Source organism: Phaeoacremonium minimum, assembly GCF_000392275.1.
Source record: "Phaeoacremonium minimum UCRPA7 unplaced genomic scaffold PA7_03_scaffold_371, whole genome shotgun sequence".
Taxonomy (NCBI): Eukaryota; Fungi; Ascomycota; class Sordariomycetes; order Togniniales; family Togniniaceae; genus Phaeoacremonium; species Phaeoacremonium minimum.
In genome coordinates, this window is record NW_006921275.1 from 482,882 (window position 1) to 497,280 (window position 14,399).

Below are 14,399 nucleotides of genomic sequence, written 5' to 3' on the forward strand. Positions count from 1 at the left end.
CTAGCACACCTCGTTTACGTAGGCACCCGTCTCAGGGGCCAGTTTGCGCAACCCATCAATGTAATAATCCAATTTCACGAGTGCCTCAGCTCGTGCAGTCACATTCAGGGGCGGGAAGGGGGATGAGCGGGCTGTGAATTTCTAATGTTAGCCCCATGAAGAACTTTCACAACGACCCCTGATGATGGCACTTGCCAAAAAAATCATCACTGGAGACCTACTGAGATGCACATATGACCTCCTCCACGCCGGCAAGACAGCATCACCGCCTCCCCGCGGCTGGGCATCGCGCACGCCCTTCCCGCTCACCAGATGCGCCGTGCCAGCACCACCGCCGGCCAGAAGCTGCCCATAGGCAGCGGCGCTCGCGTCCAAGTCCGCCGTCAGGGCGCGCTCGTCCAAGAGGCGCGAGCCGACAAAGACGTCGGTGCCAGCGGGATTGTTGTCGGCATAGTCCTTGAACCAGGCCCAGAAACTCGGATACGCTGTCACGTTCGGCACCATCAAATAGCCCGGCCACGTCGCCGCGATGTGAGCCAGCGGCGGGCCGACGAGACTTAGCAATGCGCTTGGATCCTGTGTGTCTTGGACTGCGAGCAGGCCGTAGACACCTCCGACCGTGGTGTTCCCGCCGTCAAAGGGGTTCGGGTAGCCCGCTACCATAAATACGTATCCCGATAGACCAGCATCCCCAAGTGAAGGGAATTGGCTGAGGAAATATGCGATCACATCCGTGACGGATGAGGCATACGGCCCTGGATCGAGCGTTGCGAGCAGGAGTGTCATGCTGACCAGCGGCGGAGTCGGATATGTCTTGATTGTCACCGAAGTCATGATGCCGAACGTCGAGCCGCCTCCCTGAGTGCAATGTCAGTAAGGAAATCCCGGCCATCCAAGTTCTCTTCCCATGCTCACTCCTCTCATAGCCCAGAAGAGATCTGTGTTCTTGCACTCGTTCAGCGTCAAGATGTCTCCTTTCGGGGTGACAATCTCTATCTCCAATACTTGGTCGGCTGCAAGGCCATATCGGGCGCTCAGGAGGCTGTGACCGCCGCCTGTCAGGTAGCCTCCGACGCTAACTGTCTTGGCTCCACCGCCAACAATAGTCCTGTTGAATGCATCCAGGCTCTCGTAGATCTCCCCCATCTGCATGCCGGCCCCGAGAGTGACAGCACCTCCTTCAATCTTGACATTGCAGCATCTGGGTCTGAAGGATTCGTGCACCTCGAGCCCTCTTATATGGTGAGTCCAGACAGACAACGAATTAGGGCCTGACGAGCGCCCAAGATAGTCATGCCCGCTGCTCTTTACAATTAGCCGGACGTCATGCTTGCTAGCTGTCGTACCAAGTTAGAGCTCGCTCTACTAGTATACTTTCATGTATGAATGAGAAAAGTCACGGACCAAACTTGACAGCCGCGCTGACATGCGCCGCCTCGGTGGCGTTCACGACGAAGACAGGATATCCTGCACCGCTACACGGATCACGCCAGCCAGGAAGACAGGAGTCATTGTTCCAGTGGTTCCAGTCAGAGGAGACTGGGTCGTCCGAGTGGAATTCGTACCGGGACCACCCGGACTGGACTGCTGGGCAGAGGGCGGGGTCGTAGGAGGGCTGTCCGGGATGGCAGACAGCTCCTGGAGGAGCTGCTTGGAGCAGTCGTCCCCCAGTTGACTCATTGAGGGCGCTCCACGACCGGGACGAGGGCCACGATGGGGTACCGGGTATTGCCTTGCAATGAGGATGGGAAGATGGCTTCGCGGCACCTTGAACGGCGAATTCGAAGCCCAGTAGAGAGGCTGCGAGAATGGAGAGAGGACGTGTGGAAAACAGTTGTCTCAAATTCAGCATGTTCGAACGTGTTAGACGGCTGAAGGTGCCAGAGAATCTTAGTGATGACCCGCGGATGCCATCAACGAGGGGAGACAGGCGCCATATTTATGGACATCGCAGCCAGTATATTATGGCGGGACGATGCTTTGAGCGATGAAGAGAGAAAAGAAAAAGAAAAAGGAGCGGAAGAGTGTTCGCGCGGCGAGCTGGCCGATGAAGTCTTACGTCGAGGGAAATGCTGGACGCTGATTGATCAGCGACGGTGTTTGCAAGATGCCGCATTGGGCCTTATAACGCGAGTCTTGGCGCCTCAGCCGCCTCCAGAAACGGCGGCCGTATTTCGTAAATGCAGTCCGGGAAGGCGCCGGTCGCTCTGTGACTAGCCGCGTGGTGCCAGAGGCCTGGCTCCAGGATTGTGGGTCACCAAAACCCCATCCCTGGAGCTGATCTTTTTGGGTGCTGGCGCCGCCTGTCACGGCGATTTGTTTGCCGGTTTGGAGACGGGGCGTAATACGGGCGAATCTGCGTCCGCCCCGAACATGTGAGACTTTTCAGCGCCATTTACAGGGGCCGTTTACGCCAGCCGAGCCTCCGGCCACGAGCCTAATCTAACCTCACCTACAAACAACCCGATCATTCGGCATATAAAGCCGAATTGGGTATTGTCTCAAGAGGCACAAGCTCATCAATCTTGTGGAGCAATAGCATGAACTCACGTGCACCTCCGCGTTAAATTCCCGAGTAATACGATGGTGAAAGCATCATCATCTCGCCTTGCATCCGCATATGCCTGGACCATATTCCGTCTCTTTCGAGAAGGGCAGCTAAGTCTCTGGCACGGCTCTTCCGATTCCAGTCTATGGTATAATCGAGAGCAAGCAAATGACTGACGACGACTGTGCATTTGCAGACAACCATCGATATAACATGGATCACAAGAATGAGGCAAGAATTATCACATCACTTGCGGTTTGACAACTTATAGGACTTGAACGAGGGCAGCAAACGCCTTTTTGGTCCCATTTTTCATTGAGTTGTTCACGTTCAGATCAATATATATCAAAATGTTGTGTTGCTTGCTGATAAAATTTCTGCGCCTGGCCACTCAGGTGAAGGCTTGATTGACGTGCGCAGCTGAAAAGAGAATCATGATACAAGACGTGCTTACGACGACGCATTTCGAGTTTAAACATCACTTGCATTAGCGGTATGTGGAATTGTAGATGGTTTCGTTGGTATTTCGCAGGTCACATTGTCTAAGCAGTCGACAGGCACTGTAAAGTCACAAATGTTCGATATCTGGATATTTGTATAATCGGTGTTGCCATCGTGATACTGGCAAGATAGCCCCTTTGCCAAATGAATTCTTACTATACCCATTATACAGCATTATTCCCCTTCTACTGGCGTAAGAAATGCAGTACCTGGATCACGACCCATGATCAAGGGTATCACGTGAGGTGGTATATTGTGGGGTTACCAAAAGCATTCCCAAGGATTACTGTGATTGGCGCAAGGATTGGGGTAAGTCCCCATCTACGATCTGGTATTCCCATCTCTCCTCCGATCGGCTCAGATGGCTCAGGCGCCCTGAATGAGTGAGTGACAGAACGAGTCAATGAGAGTTCCCCCAGAGCCACAGTAGGGCCGGTCCGCCGAAATGTACGGCAGAACAGGCGGGCGCCCCAGGCAAAAGACAGCTGCCACAGCTTGCGTGACGTATCGTGATGCGACTCTTTCGAACAGTCCAAGGCGGCTAAACCGTTCGGCGGTCGGATGCAACTCTGCAGTCTCGATTCGGCTGCCCCGGTTTCAGTGACTGTCACGCCCCGTCCATCTCCAGACAGTCATTCCACGTGTACAGTGGCTCATGACAAGCAGACTATAGTGCCAGTCGACCCATCCGCGTGCGCCCAGATACATTGCAGAGGCGTTTCGGCTGTGTAAATACTTCGACACATAGCGTTCCTACACAGCCCGGAGAGCCAAGTGTGCGAGCGATTAACTAGCAAGTCGAGCTAAACCCGGGCAAAGGTGCGAGAACTGAGAAAGATGACGCAGGGGGTATAAATCAGGGATTGTCTGAAGCTGGAGGGGATGTCAGTGGTGGGAGACTGCAAGGACTCGAGTTTAGGCCGTTCCTCCATCTGCACGTCGTGTCTCATAGGGCCGGAGGAGGGTCGCTGACGAGACCCGAGTGACGTATAGCGCCATGCAGTGAGTTGCTAGCATTCAAGGCACTATTCCGACCAGGGTATCCGATGAGCATTCACATCCTTTTCTCCTCACAGAGTCTTGTACAGTGAATGAGGCTTGTTCGTGAGTCTGCGATATGTACGGGCTATAGAGTCACAGGGGACACAGCTGGCTATGGCAATGCCTGGAATGGGGATGTTGGGGATGTCTCGCTTTGCGTCTGCAGCTCAACAAAATCCGGCAGAAAGAAGGATGCTGCATCTGGTGGCACCTCAAGTCAGACAGCGTATATGCATTCCCGATGACTAGTTACTACGATACGTATATCGATGCGTGATTTTCTAGAGTCGAGCAATTGCATCACAGTATCACCTTAGCATACTTCTGGCATCGTGCATCTACACCAGCTCGAGTTTTAAGTTGCGTCGTGGACAGCAACGCCTCCTCACTCTAGAAGATAGAGAACACATCATCCTCTTCAGAGCCGATAATTCTTGTTTGACGACACTACAAAACATCTGTAAACGCCCTCATTTTCTCCATTGTCTTGCATGTAGAAATATAAGCACTTGCGCTGCCTGTCTCAGCAAGGTCTGAGTGGCTTTTCCCCCTATTCCAGATGCGACCAATTTCCCAGCGATAAGGAACAGGCGCAGATTCCAGCGATCCCCGGTAGACTTTCAGGGAGGTGGCCCCCCTGCCCCGGTCAGCTTGGCGCCGGCACAGTAGGGAAATCACAGCAGCAGACATCTCTCATCAGTGGACACTTTATTACGCAGCGCCGGAGGGTTTCTCAGAGATAACACGCCAGCTCACAAGCCACCACGTCCCGAGCGAGCCTCTCAATTCCACACTCCCATCCTACCGGAGGAGCCTGGACCATCAACGCCCTCGCCTTTTTTTTTTTCTTATTTGCATTTGCCTACATACGCCTTTCCCCATCTTACCTTGCACTGCTCGTTCCTGCATCTCCTGTCTCGAGCATTTCCTTGCTCGACAGCGACGCAAGGCTCAGAACCACGGGGCAAACGATGCGACCGGCGCGATGAACGCCATCCAGCAAAGATGTCGGCCGAAGCACCAGGTCCTCGTGCTCAAGTGCTACCCCCGGACAACAAAGGGAGCCGTCGACGTCAAGCCAAACTCCAGCGAGCTGAGCTACCTGCTCTACTATGCGACCTCGCGCAAGACAAAGATCCAGAAGGTCGCCAGCTTCCTGGAAAAGAAGACTGCCAGTGACGTCTGGCGCCTGCGAATTGGGTATGTGCAACTCCGTGCACCCGGACCACCCGGACCACCCGGGATCGCGAAAGAACCACGGTCTGCACAGCAGCTTTGGATGCATGATACTAACAAATTCACGTGTAGCAATGTCCAGGTAACCCTTCAGATCCTCGAGGCGTTGATCGAGAAAAACCCAAAGGACCTGCCGCTCTTCGCGCCGTCCGTGCTGAAAATCCTCGACCTCATCCTGCGCTCCAACGACATCACCATGGTGGAGTCGTCGATCCCTACATTCGAGGCCTTCTGCGCAAACCACGATGCATCGTCGCTCTTCGCCGACCAAGCTTACCTCAAGCAATACGAGTCTGTTGTTCACCAGTATGCCAAGCTCGCCTCGACGCGCGGCTCGCCGGGCAAGACCCAGCCCAGCAAGCCGGTAGCCATGCGATGGAGGAACTCGGGACTGGAGGCCATTAGAAGTGTCGCTTCCTCCGATGCGCTGTCGTCCATTGCGGGCCGCCAGCTCGACACGGTCGTGCCGATGATTCTGGAGAATCTGTGGACGGACAATGATGACTTCCTCGAGGTGTTGCTGCAACGCGCGGAGCTGGAGGAGAAGGTGGGCACGGAGCGGCTCCTCAAGCGGAGGACTAGCAATGCGACGGTGAGGACAGCCGATACTGCCGGAGACACGAATCCGATAGCCTTGTCGGGCTCTGCCTGGGATGTGGATAAGTTGGCCGAGGAGGACATTGGTGTGCTTGCAATGCAGTGCCTGAAGCAGATTTTCATCATTCCGAACCGATCTCAGATCCACGGGGCTACCAGTGCCCTGCTCAGATTTGTCGAAGAACGCATCACACAGGGCGAGACCGTGGTTAGGACACATAATAACAAAGACGGTGGATGGGCTATCAAGATGTTTGGGCTGATTTCGCGGTGGACCCCTGTGCAGGATCGTTATGTCATTCTCGTCACGGCGTTGGACAACTTGATACGGAAGCCGCTTACAGACGAGACATTGCAGCAGCACATTGTTCTGACTGCAATGATCGCATCCCTTCTACGTTCGGATGTGAACTTGATCGGGCTGAGTGTCATGGATGTTCTGTTGGGGCTAATCCACCACATGAAGAGACTTGTGCAGATGCCAGGGGATCCCAGTGGTGGAGGATCCGGTCAGAACGAGCCCCTATCGCCAACCGTTGCCGAGGCTGTGGAGAAATTTGCTACAGACCGAAAAGAGTTACTGAGCCGGATTCAACAATGCGTGGGAGATTTGGCAACCCATGTCTACTACGCGGATCAGATTTCTGACATGATCTCTGCGATATTGCTCCGACTCAAGCCGGCAAGGTCGAACAGCACGGCAAACTCCTCTCCTCATAACGAGAAGGCAGAGAATCCCACGACTTCGATTACCAATTTCTCCGACGATGCGCATGCCGATTCCCTATTTTCGCTAACTGTCGCCAAGACGGCTGCTTTGAAGTCCATCAAGGGCATCTTATTGGTAGCCAACCCAAAGACGAAGATCAGCGGCAACGTGAGCTTGTCAAGGAACCGAGTTCCAATCCAGGTTTGGGAAGGGACTCAGTGGCTGCTTCGCGACCCTGATGGGCAGGTTCGCAAAGCGTACGCAGATGCTCTTCTGACCTGGCTCGACCGCGAGACAACCGCGGCGGACCTGAAAGCCCGAGACGAGAACGCGGTGACCCAACGGTCCCCATTGAAGAGTCGAGAACTCGCAACTACAGCGAATGCACGACGAGCTGTCTCGAGCGCATCGAACAGAGAAAAACCGGCGCATACACCTCGGTCGCATTTCTTGCAGCTAATTCATGTTGCTATCTACGATAATGCTTTGACATATGTCGATTATGAGACGGATATTGTTCTTTTACATGTGCTTCTCGCGAAGCTCGTCAATAAATTGGGGGTGAATGCGGTGCGATACGGGCTTCCAATGATTTTCCGACTTCAAGAGGATATTCAGGAAGCAGAAACCCCATTGCACAAGGTTCGACTCGGTAGTCTGTGCCATGGGTACTTTTGGGTGTTGACCGAGAAATTCGATTTCGATGCGTCGGTGGTTGGCCGCGCGATCCACAACGAAATTATTCGGCGCAGAAGTAAGCATTTCTGGGTTGAAGGCGTCCATATTCCAACGCCTCTACTGGAGCTGGTTGGTACACCCGGTATGGCGAGACCTCAACCGAAGATGCCTGTGCACGAGGTTGAGTACGAGGCTCTCCTGCCTTTCGATGACCGCACATCTCTAGTTGAGTGTATTTGCACAAGCTATCGGGAGGCGATGGTATCTCCTCCCGGCAGTCCGGCTACATCGCCAGGCCGTAGCTTCACTCACCCGATTTTGAGCTCTACTCTCGGCACAATCCCACAAGCCGAGACGGATCGTGAAGTACCATCCAAAATCCGGGAGGAGATGCTTACGGACTGGTCTCGGGAAGCAGTTATGATCGCAATTCAAGTGGGCAGCAAATCTGCCTCACTAAACGGCTCTCGCAGTGGGACGACTGGAACGCGACATAGGCTTGCGATTAATGGCGCCCTAGCCAATGGCAACAGAGACGGAGCTCCAGCCTCACCTTTCGGCAGCACGAGAGAGCTTCGACCAGCCTCGCAACCCGTTGGGAGCAACCTGGCGCCTATGACGAAGCTGCGCAAGTCGAGCGTCCGAAGTGGTGTATCTCCAGCGCCCGCGAGCGTTTCGAGCCGTGAGGGAGGATTCGTGACCTCGGTCGATCAATTGAAACTTGTTCTCTCAGGCCACCTACAAACACCGAACTTCGCAACGACCGTGAACGATGACGATAGCAGCGACAGCATGGTCAGTTACGACATGACGGCATCCGAGATCTCGTTCAATCCCGCACAGGCGGACACAGGGCGCGATCGACCCTCCTCGGCTGTTCTCCCACGGTCAAGACCGATATCGCGGGAGCGCAAGGCTTCACTAGGCGAGTCACTTGGACCATTGAACTCGAACCCGCCAGACAGCGTTATCGAGGAAGACGAGGAGTTCGTGCCTCCCGTCCCGCCATTGCCAGCCGGCTTGGCAAACGAGAACACATGGAGCACCGTCTCCTCGCAAGACAACACGACGCCCTTGAAGCCGGCCAAGCGCAACCTGAAGAGCAGAGGCGGCGACAGCGTGCTGTCCTCCGTCCTAGGCAACGAGGATGCGCCCCCTGTAGGGGACCTACAGTCTTTGCTCAAAGGCATCGACAGCCGCGCCGGGGAGCACAGCCTCGGGAACGTGACGAAGCCGCCTTACTAAGGCGACCTTAGTCTATACATACATTGTGTACCCATCATACCCAGACTTTCAATTTGAGCTATTGTTTGGACTTCATGATACCAGCAGACGGCCAGTCTGCCCTAATATGCCGCCGCGCCACCCCTCAACGGGAGGTGTGGTGGCAGCCAACTTGTACTTCTATTTGCATTTGCCCTTCTATCTACAGGGCGGCCCCAAAAACAAAGAAAGATCAAATCGAGCATATCAGACTTCACGGGAGGACGGAGAGATACAAATGAGGCAACTCGAAGGAGGGCATGGCGGGTGTATAGCAGCAACGGCAGCAGCATGCATGCTCCCTTTCTTCTTTTGGTGCATAGAGGTTGGTGGTGGCTCCCCTTTGACATCATATGGGAAAAAGGAGTGGCATTTGTCTTCTTGTTTGTGTGAAAGAAAGAGAGAGAGAGAGCTTGGTGGCTTCATCTGTCTGTATTGTATTCTACCTATTTTTCAGCGAGCGAGTGGTCATAAAGAAAAAGTATTGTGCAAAGCAAATGCCTAAAAAAACCAGTTGAAATCAATGATAGGGAGATAATATCCAGGTTCTTACTCCCCTGCCCTCAATCCCCATAAACAAAAAATTACCACACTGCACCGAGATACTGGAATGCTCAACACAGAAAGAGTGTTCTTTGGTGTAACAGGAAAAGCTTCGAGGATTTGTCTTCCCACCAAGTCGCATCAGGATCACTAGGTGTTACATGGCATAAACCACGCCTGACCCAGTAATCACGGTTCCTGTCCCTACACTCCAGTATAAGAAAGACGTATGTCATCCGACCATAGAAGGAAGGGGTTTTCTCGTACTTCCGACTCGCATAGAGGAGAAGATAATTCGAGCTAGTGTTGCTATAGGTCGTGTCAAAGAGACATTTGGAGGTATATGACAATCGTGTCCATGTACCGAGCTGTAAGCTCGTTACATATGTGGCGGAAACGAAAGATCCCGTTATTTTTAGGCTGAAGGCACCTGGATCGACCTCGAAGTAGGACCGCTGTGAAATGAGATTTGGCTCCATGTCCCAGTACACCGGGGTATTCATTGCGGCCCATGACCAGGTGGGCACAAGAGCACCCGAAGCGTTGTCTATTCCTGGCTGAGCATTGGTCCGCCAAGCTAGTGTGGATGGAAGGTCCTCCTTCCAGAGGCCGTAGATGTAGTCTTGTTGTTGGCGTCCAAGGAGATCCCCAAACAGCCTCGCCATCCCTTCCACAGCTATGAGTCGGTCAGAGGATACAGTCAAAGCCCTTTGGCTGTACTTTTGAACCATTCTACACCACTTATTGTCATGTGAACCCACTGGCCCTCCGAACCCGGCAAAACTGTGTTGATCCCCGGAGCCCGTGGTGCCATCTTCTTCCCATGATGCTTCCTTACAGCTCCATGAGCACCGAGAGTTCCGGAAGTATATGATTCGACGACTTAAGGCTTCCTCCTGCATAGTCCAACCTCTATTATTCCACGGGCCGGGTATCCGTGTGCCATAATCATCGGATTGAAGCCCACGCTGGAGAACAAGCTTCGTCGAGTTCATGTGAAGTTCTTGTGGAGCCCACCTTACAGTTGCATTGATTGTCAAGTTTCCCATCTCTGCAGGGGAAGCTTCTCGAGGGAGCAGTCCGCTAGATGGATTTACTCCATCAACAGCAGCTAGAACGACCGATGCAAAATTGAAGATGCGTCCCATTTCACGCGACTCCGCCTCCCAGTCCCGTTGTGAGTCTTGGATGATGCAGAGGGCGTCGATCCAAAGAAATTTGCACCCCAGTCTCCAGGTTGTCCACACGGCATCTCGGAACGTGTCTGGAAGATCTTGAAGAGGTATTTTCCGATGGAAGATGCTAAGATTTCTCTTCTCAAGCTTGAGAGGCACATCTCCACCCCAGCAGTAACTGAGTGCCATTTATTTTCCATGCAAGCCTCGTGTGTCTTGTATGAAGATGGTGTCTGAACTGGAAAGGGCTTCTAGGTTGATGAGGCGTGTAGGTAGAAGGGTGTCATCCTCCATGCTCATAGAGCAGAACAGGTGTTCTTTGCGACAATGTCTTAGCCACGAGCCCAAAAGCTCTTGTCTATAACCAGAGTCGGCATCATTTTCCAGTATTGCACGTTTAGGCCACATGTCCGGAGGGAGCGAGCTTCGCCTATCCACTGTGACTTCCCAGGGCTCAATAAATGCCATGAAGAACTGGTCATTGCTATCGCTCCATTGGTGTACCTGTCCTGTTATCGGTATACGAAACGATGTCCAGCAATGTTTCTCTTTCATCTCTAAGTTCTGGTCAATGATAATGAAATGTGTCAGGTTCTGCATCTCCATATCAAGCAAATCAGAGGTATGGCCAGAACCTATCACTGCTTCGCTATCGTTAGAAGTCATCTCCATAGTTAATTGACAAATGTCACAAATATCGATGCCTGGCTTGGAGCTGTGACTTGGGCATAATCCAACAAACTTAGAAGTGTGAACGGTGGCAGCCACTTGACATTTGACAAACAGGGCATGGATATCCTTCTGGAGTAATTGAATCGCCCTCGACCATTGAACGATATTGTCAAGGAAATTTGGTGCCTTTTTTCCAACATCATATAGCACGTCTTGGGAATATTCGAAATGAGGGTTCTTGGTCCGGCTCACGTCATTGGAGATGTGAGGTAATCTGGGAGTGATCGTCAGTGGTCAGATCATACATGGTCGCGAGCTTGTCGTATCACCTCTCCAAGTGGCGAACAAGACCAAACAAGAGCTCTTGAAGCTCTTCGATCTCTTCGATTAGTTTTTCGACGTACATTGGGGCCTTTCGCTCCATTGCAGTTGCAAAGTCATTTTGCCGTATGGTCTTTGCCATGGATGGATCCAAGATGCGCTGCAAAGCATCAAAGAAAATGCTTCTCACACAGAAACATTTAGTCCGCAAGTGTTTCCAGAATACGAGCACCTCGTTCAGCTCACGTATCCCAGTATATCGAAAGGCTTCAAACGGTGGGATAGCATTGAGAATACCGTTCATGTGAGTTGTCATTAGGGCTGCACCTGTCGAGACGGTTTGGGAGCAAGCATACTGCGATGGTGAGAGATACCAAGGCAGGCTTTCAGAATTGCGCAAGGCGCTATAGATGAATTCCAAAAGCCCGGCGACTATGTGAACTTGGGCGACAAGTTCCAGTAACAACGGTACCTCATCCATGTCTACTTGCAACGAACTAGAACTCATCGCGATGGAAAGTAGATAGGAGACGGGATGCTCATGTTCGAAGCTGCTCAGCCTCGCGATGATGATCAGATTTAGGACTGGGAGATCATGACCCCCTCATTGGCTGTCATCTGTCGATGCGGACTGAGGTGGACTGATCGGCCTACTTGATGAACGAAGGGCTTGCAAGCATTCTAAGATGCATCTCCTTTAGTGTGATGGGCATCATCTCATCATCTCCCCTTGAGGCTTTCTGACGAGCAATAATGGTGGCAGTACAGGCAAACTCAGCCCTAGTCTATACAGAGGTAACTAAACATCCTGGAAACCCAAAGCTTCGTCGCCGGCACTGGCCGCAACTGAATGAAGGGAAATTCACGCTGGTGAGCCAAGTATCTGAGGTAGACGGTCAACGTTGTAATAGTTATATGAAAAGGGATGGCGCAAACTTGGGCGGCCTGAGATTTAAGTCAATATGAAGTCTGGAGCCGTCAGTGCAAAAGGAGCCCCTACCAGGCGGGTCGCTCCGGCGTCGGCACCTGCCGCAGGCGATCGTCATAGCTCCCGGACCCATTAAAAATAAATTCCCGACCCAAATCCAACATCGACGTTCTTGTCAGCCTATGTGCAATAGCCTCTATCGAACGCCCATCATAGCCAAAATGGAGCCACCGGCGCGGGCAATTCGCTTTCTGCCACGGCTCGTCAGTCTGCCCCCCATTGGCGCCGTCAGCCCTCCCGTCTCGTGCCGAGCTGCTGCCATCCACACATCGTCCGCCACCACCGCAAAGGTCGTCCCCATTTACGGCACCGGGCCACCGCCAGAGCCACCCGCCCCGAGCGAGGCCTATCCCGATGCCAGGATCGCGCGACGGAAGAGACAGGCTGAGATGCTGCGCCAGGCGCAGGATCTTCGCACGGCGAAGGGCATGGCAGCTGCGAGGGGCGGGAAGAGCAGTCCCTTGAAGAAGAGGTTCTGGCAGGACGTGCATGTCAAGGAGGTCGACGGTAAGCTTACAACATGTCCTACCAGGGTTTTAGGATCCTTGCTGATGCAATTGGGCAATGTACAGGTGCGTATCAAGTTCACCTCGACGCCAGACCGCTCCGACATCCGAATACCAAAGCCATCGTGCGCATCCCGCTCTCCAAGCCACACCTGGCCCACGCCGTTGCCCTCGAGTGGGACTTCCTCACCTCCGCCCAGCAGGCCACCATGCAACACCTCATCCCCCTAACGAGCCTCGTCTGCCGCGCCATCGACATCGCCGACGACGACGCCGCCCACGCCTCCAAGCCGGCTTCGGAGACGAAGGACGGCGTGTTCGCGCCGGTCCGCACCGCCATCGCGACCATGCTGCTGCGCTATCTCGACACAGACTCGCTGCTCTGTTGGGCACCTGAGTCCGACTCGCTGTCGTTCCACACGGACCCAGAGACAGGCGACTCGCTGCGGTCGCGGCAGGAGCGGGTGGCCGGCGAGATCGTGCAGTTCCTGACGAGCGAGGTGTGGCCGGGCGTGGAGATTGAGCCGGTGCTGGACAGCAGCAGCATCGTTCCGCGGGGCCAAAAGCCCGGTGTCCGCGAGGTCGTGCAGGGCTGGGTCATGGGCCTCGAGCCGTGGGACCTGGCTGGCGTGGAGCGCGCTGCCCTAGCAGGGAAGGGCCTCCTCGGGGCCATACGGCTGGTTGTCGAGTGGAGCGAGGGAAGTGCTGGGAGGGCCCTTGGACTCGGCAAGAGTGGTCAAGCCATAGAAGGGGACGATGCGACCAGGTTTGGCGTTGAAGAGGCTGCTAAAGCGGCGAGTGTGGAGGTTGAGTGGCAGACAAGCAGGTGGGGAGAGGTTGAAGATACCCATGACGTAGAAAAGGAGGATTTGAGAAGACAATTAGGGAGTGTAGTACTGCTAGTTACTGGGACGGGCTCGGGCAAGCATTCCCAATGATGTACATCACAGATCATTGTAACAACACCATAAATTCATACCCTGCAAGACATGAGTTTCCGTAATGTATTATGTGTGAATTGAGTTAGCTATCTGAGCTATGAAAGAAAGCCATGAGCTAAGAAAGCAAGCTCGACTTCCATGCGTATCAAGTGTCAGCTAGAGGTGGCTGACTTGTTTTTCTCAACGCCGAAACAGAAGAAAATATAATCGGAGATCAAAGGATCTCAAGCAAGCAAATGCAACCTTCAGAGACAGATATATAGGTCCCTGCCACTGTGCTTTCGCCATGGACTTCTGTCAACAGCCAGCAGGCAGCAATGCCCACTGTGATGACTTTGGTCTGAAACCATGACGATAGCCTTGACGATGCCTGTGATGACCGTGATGACCGTGATGACCGTGATGGTAGCCTTGATGATGCCACCCTTCGCTCCCCAGAATCCCAACTCCAGTAGGACACTTCTGTAGAGACTTCGAAAATCTCATCACCTGTCCCACCAAACCCTATCGCAGCATGTGGCCATCAAAGAAAAACAAAAGAAATCAAAAATTGCGAAAGCTGTTTTGTGAGATCCTGCCCAAATCAGCAACAAAGTACTGGCAGACTCTCCATATCATGGTCGAATAACGACGGGGAGTTGGTGAATGTGTTTTTGTGAGGTTCAAGAGTCTTTTTGCTC

General features: G+C 53.3%; 3 protein-coding genes across 3 annotated transcripts; 2 read left to right on the plus strand and 1 right to left on the minus strand.

Moving 5' to 3' along the window:
• Window positions 1-1,680, minus strand: UCRPA7_4903 (putative fad binding domain-containing protein; the record flags this gene model as incomplete). The annotated part of the gene is made up of 5 exons (XM_007917454.1): window positions 1-131; window positions 222-858; window positions 916-1,232; window positions 1,405-1,467; window positions 1,566-1,680. The coding sequence occupies 5 exons, from the start codon at window positions 1,678-1,680 to the stop codon at window positions 1-3; spliced, it is 1,263 nt and encodes a 420-aa protein (XP_007915645.1).
• Window positions 1,681-5,075: 3,395 nt separating this feature from the next.
• Window positions 5,076-8,555, plus strand: UCRPA7_4904 (putative protein efr3 protein; the record flags this gene model as incomplete). The annotated part of the gene is made up of 3 exons (XM_007917455.1): window positions 5,076-5,290; window positions 5,399-7,542; window positions 8,044-8,555. 3 exons carry the CDS (start codon window positions 5,076-5,078, stop codon window positions 8,553-8,555), a joined length of 2,871 nt encoding a protein of 956 aa, XP_007915646.1.
• Window positions 8,556-12,433: 3,878 nt separating this feature from the next.
• UCRPA7_4905 (putative atp12 chaperone protein) lies at window positions 12,434-13,716 on the plus strand (the record flags this gene model as incomplete). The annotated part of the gene is made up of 2 exons (XM_007917456.1): window positions 12,434-12,779; window positions 12,845-13,716. 2 exons carry the CDS (start codon window positions 12,434-12,436, stop codon window positions 13,714-13,716), a joined length of 1,218 nt encoding a protein of 405 aa, XP_007915647.1.
• Window positions 13,717-14,399: the final 683 nt, after the last annotated feature.